This window comes from Daphnia pulex, chromosome 3 (genome assembly GCF_021134715.1).
Source record: "Daphnia pulex isolate KAP4 chromosome 3, ASM2113471v1".
Taxonomy (NCBI): domain Eukaryota; kingdom Metazoa; phylum Arthropoda; class Branchiopoda; order Diplostraca; family Daphniidae; genus Daphnia; species Daphnia pulex.
Window position 1 is genome coordinate 435 of NC_060019.1, and position 16,731 is coordinate 17,165.

The window sequence follows — 16,731 nt, forward strand, 5'->3', positions numbered from 1 at the left end:
GAGTTCAGCGCTCTTCCAACTGAGCTACTTGACATATCAGCCAACAATCTTTGTGTTAGTCACTATATTGGACTTCTGGTATAACCAATGTAAAAATCGATTCTGGCAAAGCTTGAAAAATGAAACCTGCAATAATCGACCTCTTTTCGGAGGATCTGGAATTGGATCCACCGGGAATTGAACCCGGACGTTCTGAACACGAGTTCAGCGCTCTACCAACTGAGCTAATTGACATGTCGACCAATACATTTTTTATTAGTTACTATATTGGACTTCGAGTATAACCAATACAAATTTCAAAATACGGGGAATACCGCATAAACGTAGGTAACGAATCGGTAAAAACCTCCAAAAACAATCCTGGCAGAGCTCGGAAAACGACCAGATCAAACCTGCAGTAACGAATCAAGCAAAATTCTTCAAAATCGATCCTGGCAAAGCTTGGAAAATATTTTTCAGCAACACAAAATACAAAAACGGCACTTTTTAACTATCCGACGGTCGACAATTGGCCACCGGCAGCAAACCAGTAGGGAAAGCGGAGAAAACTGAACTCCCTCGCGGACATTACGACCGCCCGGGATAGCCTAAGAGCCCGGGGGGATCAGGGAATGACGGGTTCGGCGAGAACGGCTACTCTTGCGCCCAGTACTCGGCCCGCTTAACCGGACCTTTTTAGACCAGACGATACAGCCAAAATAAAAAGCTCACAGTTTTAAGCCGAAAATGTATCCATGGGACACGCCGTAATTTCACGGCTTTTACTGATTTTATAAAAAACATAAAACCTTTCAAAAAAACATATAAAATATGGACGACATATCTTGGATTAGTGCAACCACCACATGAATCCAATACGGAATGTTCTAGAAGATTCTAGAACGTTCTGGAAGGTTCGAGAACAATCCTCGAACGCCCGCGATTTATTAATTGACACTATTGTCTACCCAACCTACGGGGAATTCCTTACCCCCTGAACTTTAAACGCCACCGCTGCGAATCTGGGTATATAAACCCCCGACGTTTATCGTTCCTACATCATTCGACTACAAGAGAGCCAAGAACAAGCTCGTTCCGGAATAGTCTAAGTATCCTCCGCCTCTTTTGGTATACCAAACTTTTTTGTTTAATTTTTTTGTTAAAATGTATCCAAAACAGGTGTTTCTGCTCGCGTCGTGTCTGGCCCTCCATAGCCGGCACTTGGTTTGCGGAATTTCGCCACTCTACCCAACTTCTCTTCCTTCACTTGAATTACCGCCCGACGCCTTAGCCACAACTGGACATCGCAGCACCAGCAGCCTGGATCTACCTCCTGCTAGGACCATCTTTCCAGCCGAGATAGAGCCACACCAATCGAAGGAGCCCTTTCTACAATTGACGTCGCTCCCGGCCCGTCTGCAATCCGAGACAACGCCGTCACTTACCTTCTCTTTACTTCTGGAAAAACCTCATTCTGTAGGTCGATAACACAAACCCATTTTTTTCTGTGTTACATTCCTGGCCTGTGTCTTGTACACTCCCAGTCGATTTTTTACTCTTTCCTGGCTTGGCAATACGCCCCCAGTTGATAAATCCTTTACATATTTTTTTGATAAAAATATTGTGTACTCTGTACCATAAAACTAATATTAATTGTTTTTAATAAAACACCCCTCTCCTGTAGAGAAAGAACCCAGGATGGCCCACACGAACGAAAACATCATCAGAGCAGAGGCCATTGTAAAAGACTGCTTCACTGCCTCGCTCCTAGCCGGAGATCGGAACGGCATCCGCGAGAGACTCTCCCGGATTCTCCCAGCAGGAGCGTATCCACTCTGCAACCTCCGGGGCGGATATGATCCTACCCAATCCGGGCCCTCCGGATCTGGATATACAACCCGACATCAACCCATGAGACGCCGGGGAGCTCCATATGGAGCCAGACCTCCACCATCCATTCCGATGGCTTATCTCTCAGCCGCCCAACGAGACGAACTGCAACAACTGGAGCAAGAAAAAAGCAGACAAATATTGGCCCGGGCTGAAGCACGGGAAGCTGGCAGCTTCATCGCTCAAGAGGAGCGCCGACTGGCTACCATGGCGAATATCAACCTACAACAGGCCGAATTGGACCGCCAAAAAGCGGCTCTCCAACGTCCACCATCATTCATCCCTGGTAAACGAACTGCATTCAGCCCAGGACAGCAAACGTCATCACTGACCCCACAGATTCCACTGCTAAAAATTACAATTCCGGCCACTTCAACTACGGACGCCGAAAGCCAACTCTTGGCATCACCAAGCAAGGACGTTACAATGAAAGACAAAACTTCTGAACGATCCGAAGAACTTTTTGGCCCGAGTACACCAATTACCGTTTCGGATGATGTAACACTCACAAAATAACCAAAAAATAATAAATGGCACTATCAACAACTACCTGGTTCACCCAACTTATTTATTTTATTACAAAAAGCAAGTGTTGTGGCGGCCGCATCAGCGGGTGGGGGCCCCTGTGGGCATCCCCAGTGGGGTGACCCCGCTCGGCGTCACTGGGCGTCCCCAGGAGGCTCTGCTCTACCAGAACATTTGCATGTCGCAAATCCCTTATCAATGGGATACACTGGCGGCCCCGGGAATCGAACCCGGAATGGCGGCGTGCCCCGCCAGCTGGCTAACCATCAAGCCAGACGACATATCGGCCAACAAACTCTTTTTGCATATCTTTCACCGCGACCACAAGTATTAATGAAATACGAATTAAAAACCAAAAATCTTGAGCTCAGAAGACTCTGACGGACCCGGGGATCGAACCCGAGGCGTCGGCGTGCCTCGGCGGCTGGCTGCCAACTGAGCTATACTACATACCACTTGGTTAAACTTTTTTAGCATAACTCTCTTGGCTATGAGAATCAGCAGTAAACGCGCCATATTGCCCTCGGCAACACCCAGGACCACACAGTTAGCAGCTATCAGCCACTTCCATCGAAGGAATCTTTTTTCCTCATCGACACCACAAGGATGTCGAGAGAAGGCTTCAGCATGGGCCGCCGGGAATCGAACCCAGGCCTCCCGTGTGCCTGCTGGAGACGTTCCAGAGGAGCCATATGAACACACTACAGATGCACGGCTCTGATACTCATATTATGAACCACATAATTAATGAACATATATATAAAAACAGACGCGGCTTTTCGCCTTAGAACACTCTCGTGGACGTCTGCCAGGGGAGGGAATATCCACGCCGTGATTGTGGCTCGGGTCCGTAAGGTCCCACAGTTTAGAGTCGTGCACCCGCCGTAACTTTAAGGAACCAATGCCGTCCGCTACAACGGGCACCAAGATCCTCTCAGCTCGACTTCGGGCCGTCCATGAGCGTTTGATCACAGCATATGCCCCAGTGGCGGTAGCGGCTCCCCACTTTTACATGGTTCGCGCCCCTGGGGACACACACGGTGGCTACTACTCATTAGCCTTAGACTTTTTTGGCAGAATCGCCTATGTCACCCACCATTTAAGCGGTGTCTCCGAGATTCGAACCCGGCTCTTCTGGATACTATTCCAGTGCACTACCATTGTGCTAAGTGACATATCAACCAGCTAACATATTTGTGACCCCTATGTTGGACTCTGGGCACTCTGAGCCTTAAACACATTTGTTTCTGGGATAAAAACATTTCTTGGACATCAATTGGGAATTGCCCACCTGGTTCCATGGTAATCCGGAATTGGACGCACCGGGATTCGAACCCGGACGTTCTGAACACGAGTTCAGCGCTCTACCAACTGAGCTACTTGACATATCAACAAATAAACTTTTTGTTAGTCACTATATTGGACTTCGGGTATAACCAAGGTAAACTTCAAAATACGGGAATACCATATAAACGTACGTGCTTGTACACATGCCAGTTGCACCGGAATAAATTATATGACCACCGAAACAAATCGAAACGACTACTAAGGGTCATTACATATAATCTTTAAACTGGCCTACCTAACCTGACAGGCGGTCTAAACATTCCTGGATCTAGGAAAAATATCACAGAATACCGGCTCCGCCGGAATAAAATCCTACGACCTCGGACACAAATAAAAACGATTATTATTTCACATATCATCTTTAAACTGGCCTACCTAACCCGACAGGCGGTCTAAAAATTCCCGGATCTAGGTAAAAATATCACAGAATACCGGCTCCGCCGGAATAAAATTCTACGACCTCGGACGCAAATAGAAACGATTATTATTTCACATATAATCTTTAAACTGGCCTACCTAACCTGACAGGCGGTCTCAACATTCCCAGATCTAGGAAAAATATCACAGAATACCGGCTCTGCCGGAATAAAATGTTACGACCTCGGACGCAAACAGAAAAGATTAGTATTCCACATATAATCTTAAAACTGGCCTACCTAACCTAACAGGCGGTCTAAAAAAACCAAAATCGATCTTTTTTTCAGGATAATCTTGAATTGGATCCACCGGGATTTGAACCCGGACGTTCTGAACACGAGTTCAGCGCTCTTCCAACTGAGCTACTTGACATATCAGCCAACAAACTTTGTGTTAGTCACTATATTGGACTTCTGGTATAACCAATGTAAATTGCAAAATCGATTCTGGCAAAGCTTGAAAAATGAAACCTGCAATAATCGACCTCTTTTCGGGATAACCTGGAATTGGATCCACCGGGAATTGAACCCGGACGTTCTGAACGCGAGTTCAGCGCTCTTCCAACTGAGCTACTTGACATATCAGCCAACAATCTTTGTGTTAGTCACTATATTGGACTTCTGGTATAACCAATGTAAAAATCGATTCTGGCAAAGCTTGAAAAATGAAACCTGCAATAATCGACCTCTTTTCGGGAGGATCTGGAATTGGATCCACCGGGAATTGAACCCGGACGTTCTGAACACGAGTTCAGCGCTCTACCAACTGAGCTAATTGACATGTCGACCAATACATTTTTTATTAGTTACTATATTGGACTTCGAGTATAACCAATACAAATTTCAAAATACGGGGAATACCGCATAAACGTAGGTAACGAATCGGTAAAAACCTCCAAAAACAATCCTGGCAGAGCTCGGAAAACGACCAGATCAAACCTGCAGTAACGAATCAAGCAAAATTCTTCAAAATCGATCCTGGCAAAGCTTGGAAAATATTTTTCAGCAACACAAAATACAAAAACGGCACTTTTTAACTATCCGACGGTCGACAATTGGCCACCGGCAGCAAACCAGTAGGGAAAGCGGAGAAAACTGAACTCCCTCGCGGACATTACGACCGCCCGGGATAGCCTAAGAGCCCGGGGGGATCAGGGAATGACGGGTTCGGCGAGAACGGCTACTCTTGCGCCCAGTACTCGGCCCGCTTAACCGGACCTTTTTAGACCAGACGATACAGCCAAAATAAAAAGCTCACAGTTTTAAGCCGAAAATGTATCCATGGGACACGCCGTAATTTCACGGCTTTTACTGATTTTATAAAAAACATAAAACCTTTCAAAAAAACATATAAAATATGGACGACATATCTTGGATTAGTGCAACCACCACATGAATCCAATACGGAATGTTCTAGAAGATTCTAGAACGTTCTGGAAGGTTCGAGAACAATCCTCGAACGCCCGCGATTTATTAATTGACACTATTGTCTACCCAACCTACGGGGAATTCCTTACCCCCTGAACTTTAAACGCCACCGCTGCGAATCTGGGTATATAAACCCCCGACGTTTATCGTTCCTACATCATTCGACTACAAGAGAGCCAAGAACAAGCTCGTTCCGGAATAGTCTAAGTATCCTCCGCCTCTTTTGGTATACCAAACTTTTTTGTTTAATTTTTTTGTTAAAATGTATCCAAAACAGGTGTTTCTGCTCGCGTCGTGTCTGGCCCTCCATAGCCGGCACTTGGTTTGCGGAATTTCGCCACTCTACCCAACTTCTCTTCCTTCACTTGAATTACCGCCCGACGCCTTAGCCACAACTGGACATCGCAGCACCAGCAGCCTGGATCTACCTCCTGCTAGGACCATCTTTCCAGCCGAGATAGAGCCACACCAATCGAAGGAGCCCTTTCTACAATTGACGTCGCTCCCGGCCCGTCTGCAATCCGAGACAACGCCGTCACTTACCTTCTCTTTACTTCTGGAAAAACCTCATTCTGTAGGTCGATAACACAAACCCATTTTTTTCTGTGTTACATTCCTGGCCTGTGTCTTGTACACTCCCAGTCGATTTTTTACTCTTTCCTGGCTTGGCAATACGCCCCCAGTTGATAAATCCTTTACATATTTTTTTGATAAAAATATTGTGTACTCTGTACCATAAAACTAATATTAATTGTTTTTAATAAAACACCCCTCTCCTGTAGAGAAAGAACCCAGGATGGCCCACACGAACGAAAACATCATCAGAGCAGAGGCCATTGTAAAAGACTGCTTCACTGCCTCGCTCCTAGCCGGAGATCGGAACGGCATCCGCGAGAGACTCTCCCGGATTCTCCCAGCAGGAGCGTATCCACTCTGCAACCTCCGGGGCGGATATGATCCTACCCAATCCGGGCCCTCCGGATCTGGATATACAACCCGACATCAACCCATGAGACGCCGGGGAGCTCCATATGGAGCCAGACCTCCACCATCCATTCCGATGGCTTATCTCTCAGCCGCCCAACGAGACGAACTGCAACAACTGGAGCAAGAAAAAAGCAGACAAATATTGGCCCGGGCTGAAGCACGGGAAGCTGGCAGCTTCATCGCTCAAGAGGAGCGCCGACTGGCTACCATGGCGAATATCAACCTACAACAGGCCGAATTGGACCGCCAAAAAGCGGCTCTCCAACGTCCACCATCATTCATCCCTGGTAAACGAACTGCATTCAGCCCAGGACAGCAAACGTCATCACTGACCCCACAGATTCCACTGCTAAAAATTACAATTCCGGCCACTTCAACTACGGACGCCGAAAGCCAACTCTTGGCATCACCAAGCAAGGACGTTACAATGAAAGACAAAACTTCTGAACGATCCGAAGAACTTTTTGGCCCGAGTACACCAATTACCGTTTCGGATGATGTAACACTCACAAAATAACCAAAAAATAATAAATGGCACTATCAACAACTACCTGGTTCACCCAACTTATTTATTTTATTACAAAAAGCAAGTGTTGTGGCGGCCGCATCAGCGGGTGGGGGCCCCTGTGGGCATCCCCAGTGGGGTGACCCCGCTCGGCGTCACTGGGCGTCCCCAGGAGGCTCTGCTCTACCAGAACATTTGCATGTCGCAAATCCCTTATCAATGGGATACACTGGCGGCCCCGGGAATCGAACCCGGAATGGCGGCGTGCCCCGCCAGCTGGCTAACCATCAAGCCAGACGACATATCGGCCAACAAACTCTTTTTGCATATCTTTCACCGCGACCACAAGTATTAATGAAATACGAATTAAAAACCAAAAATCTTGAGCTCAGAAGACTCTGACGGACCCGGGGATCGAACCCGAGGCGTCGGCGTGCCTCGGCGGCTGGCTGCCAACTGAGCTATACTACATACCACTTGGTTAAACTTTTTTAGCATAACTCTCTTGGCTATGAGAATCAGCAGTAAACGCGCCATATTGCCCTCGGCAACACCCAGGACCACACAGTTAGCAGCTATCAGCCACTTCCATCGAAGGAATCTTTTTTCCTCATCGACACCACAAGGATGTCGAGAGAAGGCTTCAGCATGGGCCGCCGGGAATCGAACCCAGGCCTCCCGTGTGCCTGCTGGAGACGTTCCAGAGGAGCCATATGAACACACTACAGATGCACGGCTCTGATACTCATATTATGAACCACATAATTAATGAACATATATATAAAAACAGACGCGGCTTTTCGCCTTAGAACACTCTCGTGGACGTCTGCCAGGGGAGGGAATATCCACGCCGTGATTGTGGCTCGGGTCCGTAAGGTCCCACAGTTTAGAGTCGTGCACCCGCCGTAACTTTAAGGAACCAATGCCGTCCGCTACAACGGGCACCAAGATCCTCTCAGCTCGACTTCGGGCCGTCCATGAGCGTTTGATCACAGCATATGCCCCAGTGGCGGTAGCGGCTCCCCACTTTTACATGGTTCGCGCCCCTGGGGACACACACGGTGGCTACTACTCATTAGCCTTAGACTTTTTTGGCAGAATCGCCTATGTCACCCACCATTTAAGCGGTGTCTCCGAGATTCGAACCCGGCTCTTCTGGATACTATTCCAGTGCACTACCATTGTGCTAAGTGACATATCAACCAGCTAACATATTTGTGACCCCTATGTTGGACTCTGGGCACTCTGAGCCTTAAACACATTTGTTTCTGGGATAAAAACATTTCTTGGACATCAATTGGGAATTGCCCACCTGGTTCCATGGTAATCCGGAATTGGACGCACCGGGATTCGAACCCGGACGTTCTGAACACGAGTTCAGCGCTCTACCAACTGAGCTACTTGACATATCAACAAATAAACTTTTTGTTAGTCACTATATTGGACTTCGGGTATAACCAAGGTAAACTTCAAAATACGGGAATACCATATAAACGTACGTGCTTGTACACATGCCAGTTGCACCGGAATAAATTATATGACCACCGAAACAAATCGAAACGACTACTAAGGGTCATTACATATAATCTTTAAACTGGCCTACCTAACCTGACAGGCGGTCTAAACATTCCTGGATCTAGGAAAAATATCACAGAATACCGGCTCCGCCGGAATAAAATCCTACGACCTCGGACACAAATAAAAACGATTATTATTTCACATATCATCTTTAAACTGGCCTACCTAACCCGACAGGCGGTCTAAAAATTCCCGGATCTAGGTAAAAATATCACAGAATACCGGCTCCGCCGGAATAAAATTCTACGACCTCGGACGCAAATAGAAACGATTATTATTTCACATATAATCTTTAAACTGGCCTACCTAACCTGACAGGCGGTCTCAACATTCCCAGATCTAGGAAAAATATCACAGAATACCGGCTCTGCCGGAATAAAATGTTACGACCTCGGACGCAAACAGAAAAGATTAGTATTCCACATATAATCTTAAAACTGGCCTACCTAACCTAACAGGCGGTCTAAAAAAACCAAAATCGATCTTTTTTTCAGGATAATCTTGAATTGGATCCACCGGGATTTGAACCCGGACGTTCTGAACACGAGTTCAGCGCTCTTCCAACTGAGCTACTTGACATATCAGCCAACAAACTTTGTGTTAGTCACTATATTGGACTTCTGGTATAACCAATGTAAATTGCAAAATCGATTCTGGCAAAGCTTGAAAAATGAAACCTGCAATAATCGACCTCTTTTCGGGATAACCTGGAATTGGATCCACCGGGAATTGAACCCGGACGTTCTGAACGCGAGTTCAGCGCTCTTCCAACTGAGCTACTTGACATATCAGCCAACAATCTTTGTGTTAGTCACTATATTGGACTTCTGGTATAACCAATGTAAAAATCGATTCTGGCAAAGCTTGAAAAATGAAACCTGCAATAATCGACCTCTTTTCGGGAGGATCTGGAATTGGATCCACCGGGAATTGAACCCGGACGTTCTGAACACGAGTTCAGCGCTCTACCAACTGAGCTAATTGACATGTCGACCAATACATTTTTTATTAGTTACTATATTGGACTTCGAGTATAACCAATACAAATTTCAAAATACGGGGAATACCGCATAAACGTAGGTAACGAATCGGTAAAAACCTCCAAAAACAATCCTGGCAGAGCTCGGAAAACGACCAGATCAAACCTGCAGTAACGAATCAAGCAAAATTCTTCAAAATCGATCCTGGCAAAGCTTGGAAAATATTTTTCAGCAACACAAAATACAAAAACGGCACTTTTTAACTATCCGACGGTCGACAATTGGCCACCGGCAGCAAACCAGTAGGGAAAGCGGAGAAAACTGAACTCCCTCGCGGACATTACGACCGCCCGGGATAGCCTAAGAGCCCGGGGGGATCAGGGAATGACGGGTTCGGCGAGAACGGCTACTCTTGCGCCCAGTACTCGGCCCGCTTAACCGGACCTTTTTAGACCAGACGATACAGCCAAAATAAAAAGCTCACAGTTTTAAGCCGAAAATGTATCCATGGGACACGCCGTAATTTCACGGCTTTTACTGATTTTATAAAAAACATAAAACCTTTCAAAAAAACATATAAAATATGGACGACATATCTTGGATTAGTGCAACCACCACATGAATCCAATACGGAATGTTCTAGAAGATTCTAGAACGTTCTGGAAGGTTCGAGAACAATCCTCGAACGCCCGCGATTTATTAATTGACACTATTGTCTACCCAACCTACGGGGAATTCCTTACCCCCTGAACTTTAAACGCCACCGCTGCGAATCTGGGTATATAAACCCCCGACGTTTATCGTTCCTACATCATTCGACTACAAGAGAGCCAAGAACAAGCTCGTTCCGGAATAGTCTAAGTATCCTCCGCCTCTTTTGGTATACCAAACTTTTTTGTTTAATTTTTTTGTTAAAATGTATCCAAAACAGGTGTTTCTGCTCGCGTCGTGTCTGGCCCTCCATAGCCGGCACTTGGTTTGCGGAATTTCGCCACTCTACCCAACTTCTCTTCCTTCACTTGAATTACCGCCCGACGCCTTAGCCACAACTGGACATCGCAGCACCAGCAGCCTGGATCTACCTCCTGCTAGGACCATCTTTCCAGCCGAGATAGAGCCACACCAATCGAAGGAGCCCTTTCTACAATTGACGTCGCTCCCGGCCCGTCTGCAATCCGAGACAACGCCGTCACTTACCTTCTCTTTACTTCTGGAAAAACCTCATTCTGTAGGTCGATAACACAAACCCATTTTTTTCTGTGTTACATTCCTGGCCTGTGTCTTGTACACTCCCAGTCGATTTTTTACTCTTTCCTGGCTTGGCAATACGCCCCCAGTTGATAAATCCTTTACATATTTTTTTGATAAAAATATTGTGTACTCTGTACCATAAAACTAATATTAATTGTTTTTAATAAAACACCCCTCTCCTGTAGAGAAAGAACCCAGGATGGCCCACACGAACGAAAACATCATCAGAGCAGAGGCCATTGTAAAAGACTGCTTCACTGCCTCGCTCCTAGCCGGAGATCGGAACGGCATCCGCGAGAGACTCTCCCGGATTCTCCCAGCAGGAGCGTATCCACTCTGCAACCTCCGGGGCGGATATGATCCTACCCAATCCGGGCCCTCCGGATCTGGATATACAACCCGACATCAACCCATGAGACGCCGGGGAGCTCCATATGGAGCCAGACCTCCACCATCCATTCCGATGGCTTATCTCTCAGCCGCCCAACGAGACGAACTGCAACAACTGGAGCAAGAAAAAAGCAGACAAATATTGGCCCGGGCTGAAGCACGGGAAGCTGGCAGCTTCATCGCTCAAGAGGAGCGCCGACTGGCTACCATGGCGAATATCAACCTACAACAGGCCGAATTGGACCGCCAAAAAGCGGCTCTCCAACGTCCACCATCATTCATCCCTGGTAAACGAACTGCATTCAGCCCAGGACAGCAAACGTCATCACTGACCCCACAGATTCCACTGCTAAAAATTACAATTCCGGCCACTTCAACTACGGACGCCGAAAGCCAACTCTTGGCATCACCAAGCAAGGACGTTACAATGAAAGACAAAACTTCTGAACGATCCGAAGAACTTTTTGGCCCGAGTACACCAATTACCGTTTCGGATGATGTAACACTCACAAAATAACCAAAAAATAATAAATGGCACTATCAACAACTACCTGGTTCACCCAACTTATTTATTTTATTACAAAAAGCAAGTGTTGTGGCGGCCGCATCAGCGGGTGGGGGCCCCTGTGGGCATCCCCAGTGGGGTGACCCCGCTCGGCGTCACTGGGCGTCCCCAGGAGGCTCTGCTCTACCAGAACATTTGCATGTCGCAAATCCCTTATCAATGGGATACACTGGCGGCCCCGGGAATCGAACCCGGAATGGCGGCGTGCCCCGCCAGCTGGCTAACCATCAAGCCAGACGACATATCGGCCAACAAACTCTTTTTGCATATCTTTCACCGCGACCACAAGTATTAATGAAATACGAATTAAAAACCAAAAATCTTGAGCTCAGAAGACTCTGACGGACCCGGGGATCGAACCCGAGGCGTCGGCGTGCCTCGGCGGCTGGCTGCCAACTGAGCTATACTACATACCACTTGGTTAAACTTTTTTAGCATAACTCTCTTGGCTATGAGAATCAGCAGTAAACGCGCCATATTGCCCTCGGCAACACCCAGGACCACACAGTTAGCAGCTATCAGCCACTTCCATCGAAGGAATCTTTTTTCCTCATCGACACCACAAGGATGTCGAGAGAAGGCTTCAGCATGGGCCGCCGGGAATCGAACCCAGGCCTCCCGTGTGCCTGCTGGAGACGTTCCAGAGGAGCCATATGAACACACTACAGATGCACGGCTCTGATACTCATATTATGAACCACATAATTAATGAACATATATATAAAAACAGACGCGGCTTTTCGCCTTAGAACACTCTCGTGGACGTCTGCCAGGGGAGGGAATATCCACGCCGTGATTGTGGCTCGGGTCCGTAAGGTCCCACAGTTTAGAGTCGTGCACCCGCCGTAACTTTAAGGAACCAATGCCGTCCGCTACAACGGGCACCAAGATCCTCTCAGCTCGACTTCGGGCCGTCCATGAGCGTTTGATCACAGCATATGCCCCAGTGGCGGTAGCGGCTCCCCACTTTTACATGGTTCGCGCCCCTGGGGACACACACGGTGGCTACTACTCATTAGCCTTAGACTTTTTTGGCAGAATCGCCTATGTCACCCACCATTTAAGCGGTGTCTCCGAGATTCGAACCCGGCTCTTCTGGATACTATTCCAGTGCACTACCATTGTGCTAAGTGACATATCAACCAGCTAACATATTTGTGACCCCTATGTTGGACTCTGGGCACTCTGAGCCTTAAACACATTTGTTTCTGGGATAAAAACATTTCTTGGACATCAATTGGGAATTGCCCACCTGGTTCCATGGTAATCCGGAATTGGACGCACCGGGATTCGAACCCGGACGTTCTGAACACGAGTTCAGCGCTCTACCAACTGAGCTACTTGACATATCAACAAATAAACTTTTTGTTAGTCACTATATTGGACTTCGGGTATAACCAAGGTAAACTTCAAAATACGGGAATACCATATAAACGTACGTGCTTGTACACATGCCAGTTGCACCGGAATAAATTATATGACCACCGAAACAAATCGAAACGACTACTAAGGGTCATTACATATAATCTTTAAACTGGCCTACCTAACCTGACAGGCGGTCTAAACATTCCTGGATCTAGGAAAAATATCACAGAATACCGGCTCCGCCGGAATAAAATCCTACGACCTCGGACACAAATAAAAACGATTATTATTTCACATATCATCTTTAAACTGGCCTACCTAACCCGACAGGCGGTCTAAAAATTCCCGGATCTAGGTAAAAATATCACAGAATACCGGCTCCGCCGGAATAAAATTCTACGACCTCGGACGCAAATAGAAACGATTATTATTTCACATATAATCTTTAAACTGGCCTACCTAACCTGACAGGCGGTCTCAACATTCCCAGATCTAGGAAAAATATCACAGAATACCGGCTCTGCCGGAATAAAATGTTACGACCTCGGACGCAAACAGAAAAGATTAGTATTCCACATATAATCTTAAAACTGGCCTACCTAACCTAACAGGCGGTCTAAAAAAACCAAAATCGATCTTTTTTTCAGGATAATCTTGAATTGGATCCACCGGGATTTGAACCCGGACGTTCTGAACACGAGTTCAGCGCTCTTCCAACTGAGCTACTTGACATATCAGCCAACAAACTTTGTGTTAGTCACTATATTGGACTTCTGGTATAACCAATGTAAATTGCAAAATCGATTCTGGCAAAGCTTGAAAAATGAAACCTGCAATAATCGACCTCTTTTCGGGATAACCTGGAATTGGATCCACCGGGAATTGAACCCGGACGTTCTGAACGCGAGTTCAGCGCTCTTCCAACTGAGCTACTTGACATATCAGCCAACAATCTTTGTGTTAGTCACTATATTGGACTTCTGGTATAACCAATGTAAAAATCGATTCTGGCAAAGCTTGAAAAATGAAACCTGCAATAATCGACCTCTTTTCGGGAGGATCTGGAATTGGATCCACCGGGAATTGAACCCGGACGTTCTGAACACGAGTTCAGCGCTCTACCAACTGAGCTAATTGACATGTCGACCAATACATTTTTTATTAGTTACTATATTGGACTTCGAGTATAACCAATACAAATTTCAAAATACGGGGAATACCGCATAAACGTAGGTAACGAATCGGTAAAAACCTCCAAAAACAATCCTGGCAGAGCTCGGAAAACGACCAGATCAAACCTGCAGTAACGAATCAAGCAAAATTCTTCAAAATCGATCCTGGCAAAGCTTGGAAAATATTTTTCAGCAACACAAAATACAAAAACGGCACTTTTTAACTATCCGACGGTCGACAATTGGCCACCGGCAGCAAACCAGTAGGGAAAGCGGAGAAAACTGAACTCCCTCGCGGACATTACGACCGCCCGGGATAGCCTAAGAGCCCGGGGGGATCAGGGAATGACGGGTTCGGCGAGAACGGCTACTCTTGCGCCCAGTACTCGGCCCGCTTAACCGGACCTTTTTAGACCAGACGATACAGCCAAAATAAAAAGCTCACAGTTTTAAGCCGAAAATGTATCCATGGGACACGCCGTAATTTCACGGCTTTTACTGATTTTATAAAAAACATAAAACCTTTCAAAAAAACATATAAAATATGGACGACATATCTTGGATTAGTGCAACCACCACATGAATCCAATACGGAATGTTCTAGAAGATTCTAGAACGTTCTGGAAGGTTCGAGAACAATCCTCGAACGCCCGCGATTTATTAATTGACACTATTGTCTACCCAACCTACGGGGAATTCCTTACCCCCTGAACTTTAAACGCCACCGCTGCGAATCTGGGTATATAAACCCCCGACGTTTATCGTTCCTACATCATTCGACTACAAGAGAGCCAAGAACAAGCTCGTTCCGGAATAGTCTAAGTATCCTCCGCCTCTTTTGGTATACCAAACTTTTTTGTTTAATTTTTTTGTTAAAATGTATCCAAAACAGGTGTTTCTGCTCGCGTCGTGTCTGGCCCTCCATAGCCGGCACTTGGTTTGCGGAATTTCGCCACTCTACCCAACTTCTCTTCCTTCACTTGAATTACCGCCCGACGCCTTAGCCACAACTGGACATCGCAGCACCAGCAGCCTGGATCTACCTCCTGCTAGGACCATCTTTCCAGCCGAGATAGAGCCACACCAATCGAAGGAGCCCTTTCTACAATTGACGTCGCTCCCGGCCCGTCTGCAATCCGAGACAACGCCGTCACTTACCTTCTCTTTACTTCTGGAAAAACCTCATTCTGTAGGTCGATAACACAAACCCATTTTTTTCTGTGTTACATTCCTGGCCTGTGTCTTGTACACTCCCAGTCGATTTTTTACTCTTTCCTGGCTTGGCAATACGCCCCCAGTTGATAAATCCTTTACATATTTTTTTGATAAAAATATTGTGTACTCTGTACCATAAAACTAATATTAATTGTTTTTAATAAAACACCCCTCTCCTGTAGAGAAAGAACCCAGGATGGCCCACACGAACGAAAACATCATCAGAGCAGAGGCCATTGTAAAAGACTGCTTCACTGCCTCGCTCCTAGCCGGAGATCGGAACGGCATCCGCGAGAGACTCTCCCGGATTCTCCCAGCAGGAGCGTATCCACTCTGCAACCTCCGGGGCGGATATGATCCTACCCAATCCGGGCCCTCCGGATCTGGATATACAACCCGACATCAACCCATGAGACGCCGGGGAGCTCCATATGGAGCCAGACCTCCACCATCCATTCCGATGGCTTATCTCTCAGCCGCCCAACGAGACGAACTGCAACAACTGGAGCAAGAAAAAAGCAGACAAATATTGGCCCGGGCTGAAGCACGGGAAGCTGGCAGCTTCATCGCTCAAGAGGAGCGCCGACTGGCTACCATGGCGAATATCAACCTACAACAGGCCGAATTGGACCGCCAAAAAGCGGCTCTCCAACGTCCACCATCATTCATCCCTGGTAAACGAACTGCATTCAGCCCAGGACAGCAAACGTCATCACTGACCCCACAGATTCCACTGCTAAAAATTACAATTCCGGCCACTTCAACTACGGACGCCGAAAGCCAACTCTTGGCATCACCAAGCAAGGACGTTACAATGAAAGACAAAACTTCTGAACGATCCGAAGAACTTTTTGGCCCGAGTACACCAATTACCGTTTCGGATGATGTAACACTCACAAAATAACCAAAAAATAATAAATGGCACTATCAACAACTACCTGGTTCACCCAACTTATTTATTTTATTACAAAAAGCAAGTGTTGTGGCGGCCGCATCAGCGGGTGGGGGCCCCTGTGGGCATCCCCAGTGGGGTGACCCCGCTCGGCGTCACTGGGCGTCCCCAGGAGGCTCTGCTCTACCAGAACATTTGCATGTCGCAAATCCCTTATCAATGGGATACACTGGCGGCCCCGGGAAT

At 46.8% G+C, this 16,731-nt stretch overlaps 4 protein-coding genes across 4 annotated transcripts; all 4 read left to right on the forward strand.

The window, feature by feature from the left end:
- The first annotated feature begins 312 nt into the window (after nucleotides 1–312).
- Nucleotides 313–2,415, forward strand: LOC124190616. The gene is made up of 3 exons (XM_046583403.1): nucleotides 313–1,088; nucleotides 1,159–1,455; nucleotides 1,664–2,415. Exon 3 carries the CDS (start codon nucleotides 1,678–1,680, stop codon nucleotides 2,383–2,385), a length of 708 nt encoding a protein of 235 aa, XP_046439359.1. The 5' UTR covers nucleotides 313–1,088; nucleotides 1,159–1,455; nucleotides 1,664–1,677; the 3' UTR covers nucleotides 2,386–2,415.
- A 2,601-nt stretch (nucleotides 2,416–5,016) lies between these two features.
- Nucleotides 5,017–7,119, forward strand: LOC124190618. Its single transcript, XM_046583405.1, has 3 exons — nucleotides 5,017–5,792; nucleotides 5,863–6,159; nucleotides 6,368–7,119. The coding sequence occupies exon 3, from the start codon at nucleotides 6,382–6,384 to the stop codon at nucleotides 7,087–7,089; it is 708 nt and encodes a 235-aa protein (XP_046439361.1). The 5' UTR covers nucleotides 5,017–5,792; nucleotides 5,863–6,159; nucleotides 6,368–6,381; the 3' UTR covers nucleotides 7,090–7,119.
- A 2,601-nt stretch (nucleotides 7,120–9,720) lies between these two features.
- Nucleotides 9,721–11,823, forward strand: LOC124190617. The gene is made up of 3 exons (XM_046583404.1): nucleotides 9,721–10,496; nucleotides 10,567–10,863; nucleotides 11,072–11,823. Exon 3 carries the CDS (start codon nucleotides 11,086–11,088, stop codon nucleotides 11,791–11,793), a length of 708 nt encoding a protein of 235 aa, XP_046439360.1. The 5' UTR covers nucleotides 9,721–10,496; nucleotides 10,567–10,863; nucleotides 11,072–11,085; the 3' UTR covers nucleotides 11,794–11,823.
- Nucleotides 11,824–14,424: 2,601 nt separating this feature from the next.
- LOC124190619 lies at nucleotides 14,425–16,527 on the forward strand. The gene is made up of 3 exons (XM_046583407.1): nucleotides 14,425–15,200; nucleotides 15,271–15,567; nucleotides 15,776–16,527. Exon 3 carries the CDS (start codon nucleotides 15,790–15,792, stop codon nucleotides 16,495–16,497), a length of 708 nt encoding a protein of 235 aa, XP_046439363.1. The 5' UTR covers nucleotides 14,425–15,200; nucleotides 15,271–15,567; nucleotides 15,776–15,789; the 3' UTR covers nucleotides 16,498–16,527.
- Nucleotides 16,528–16,731: the final 204 nt, after the last annotated feature.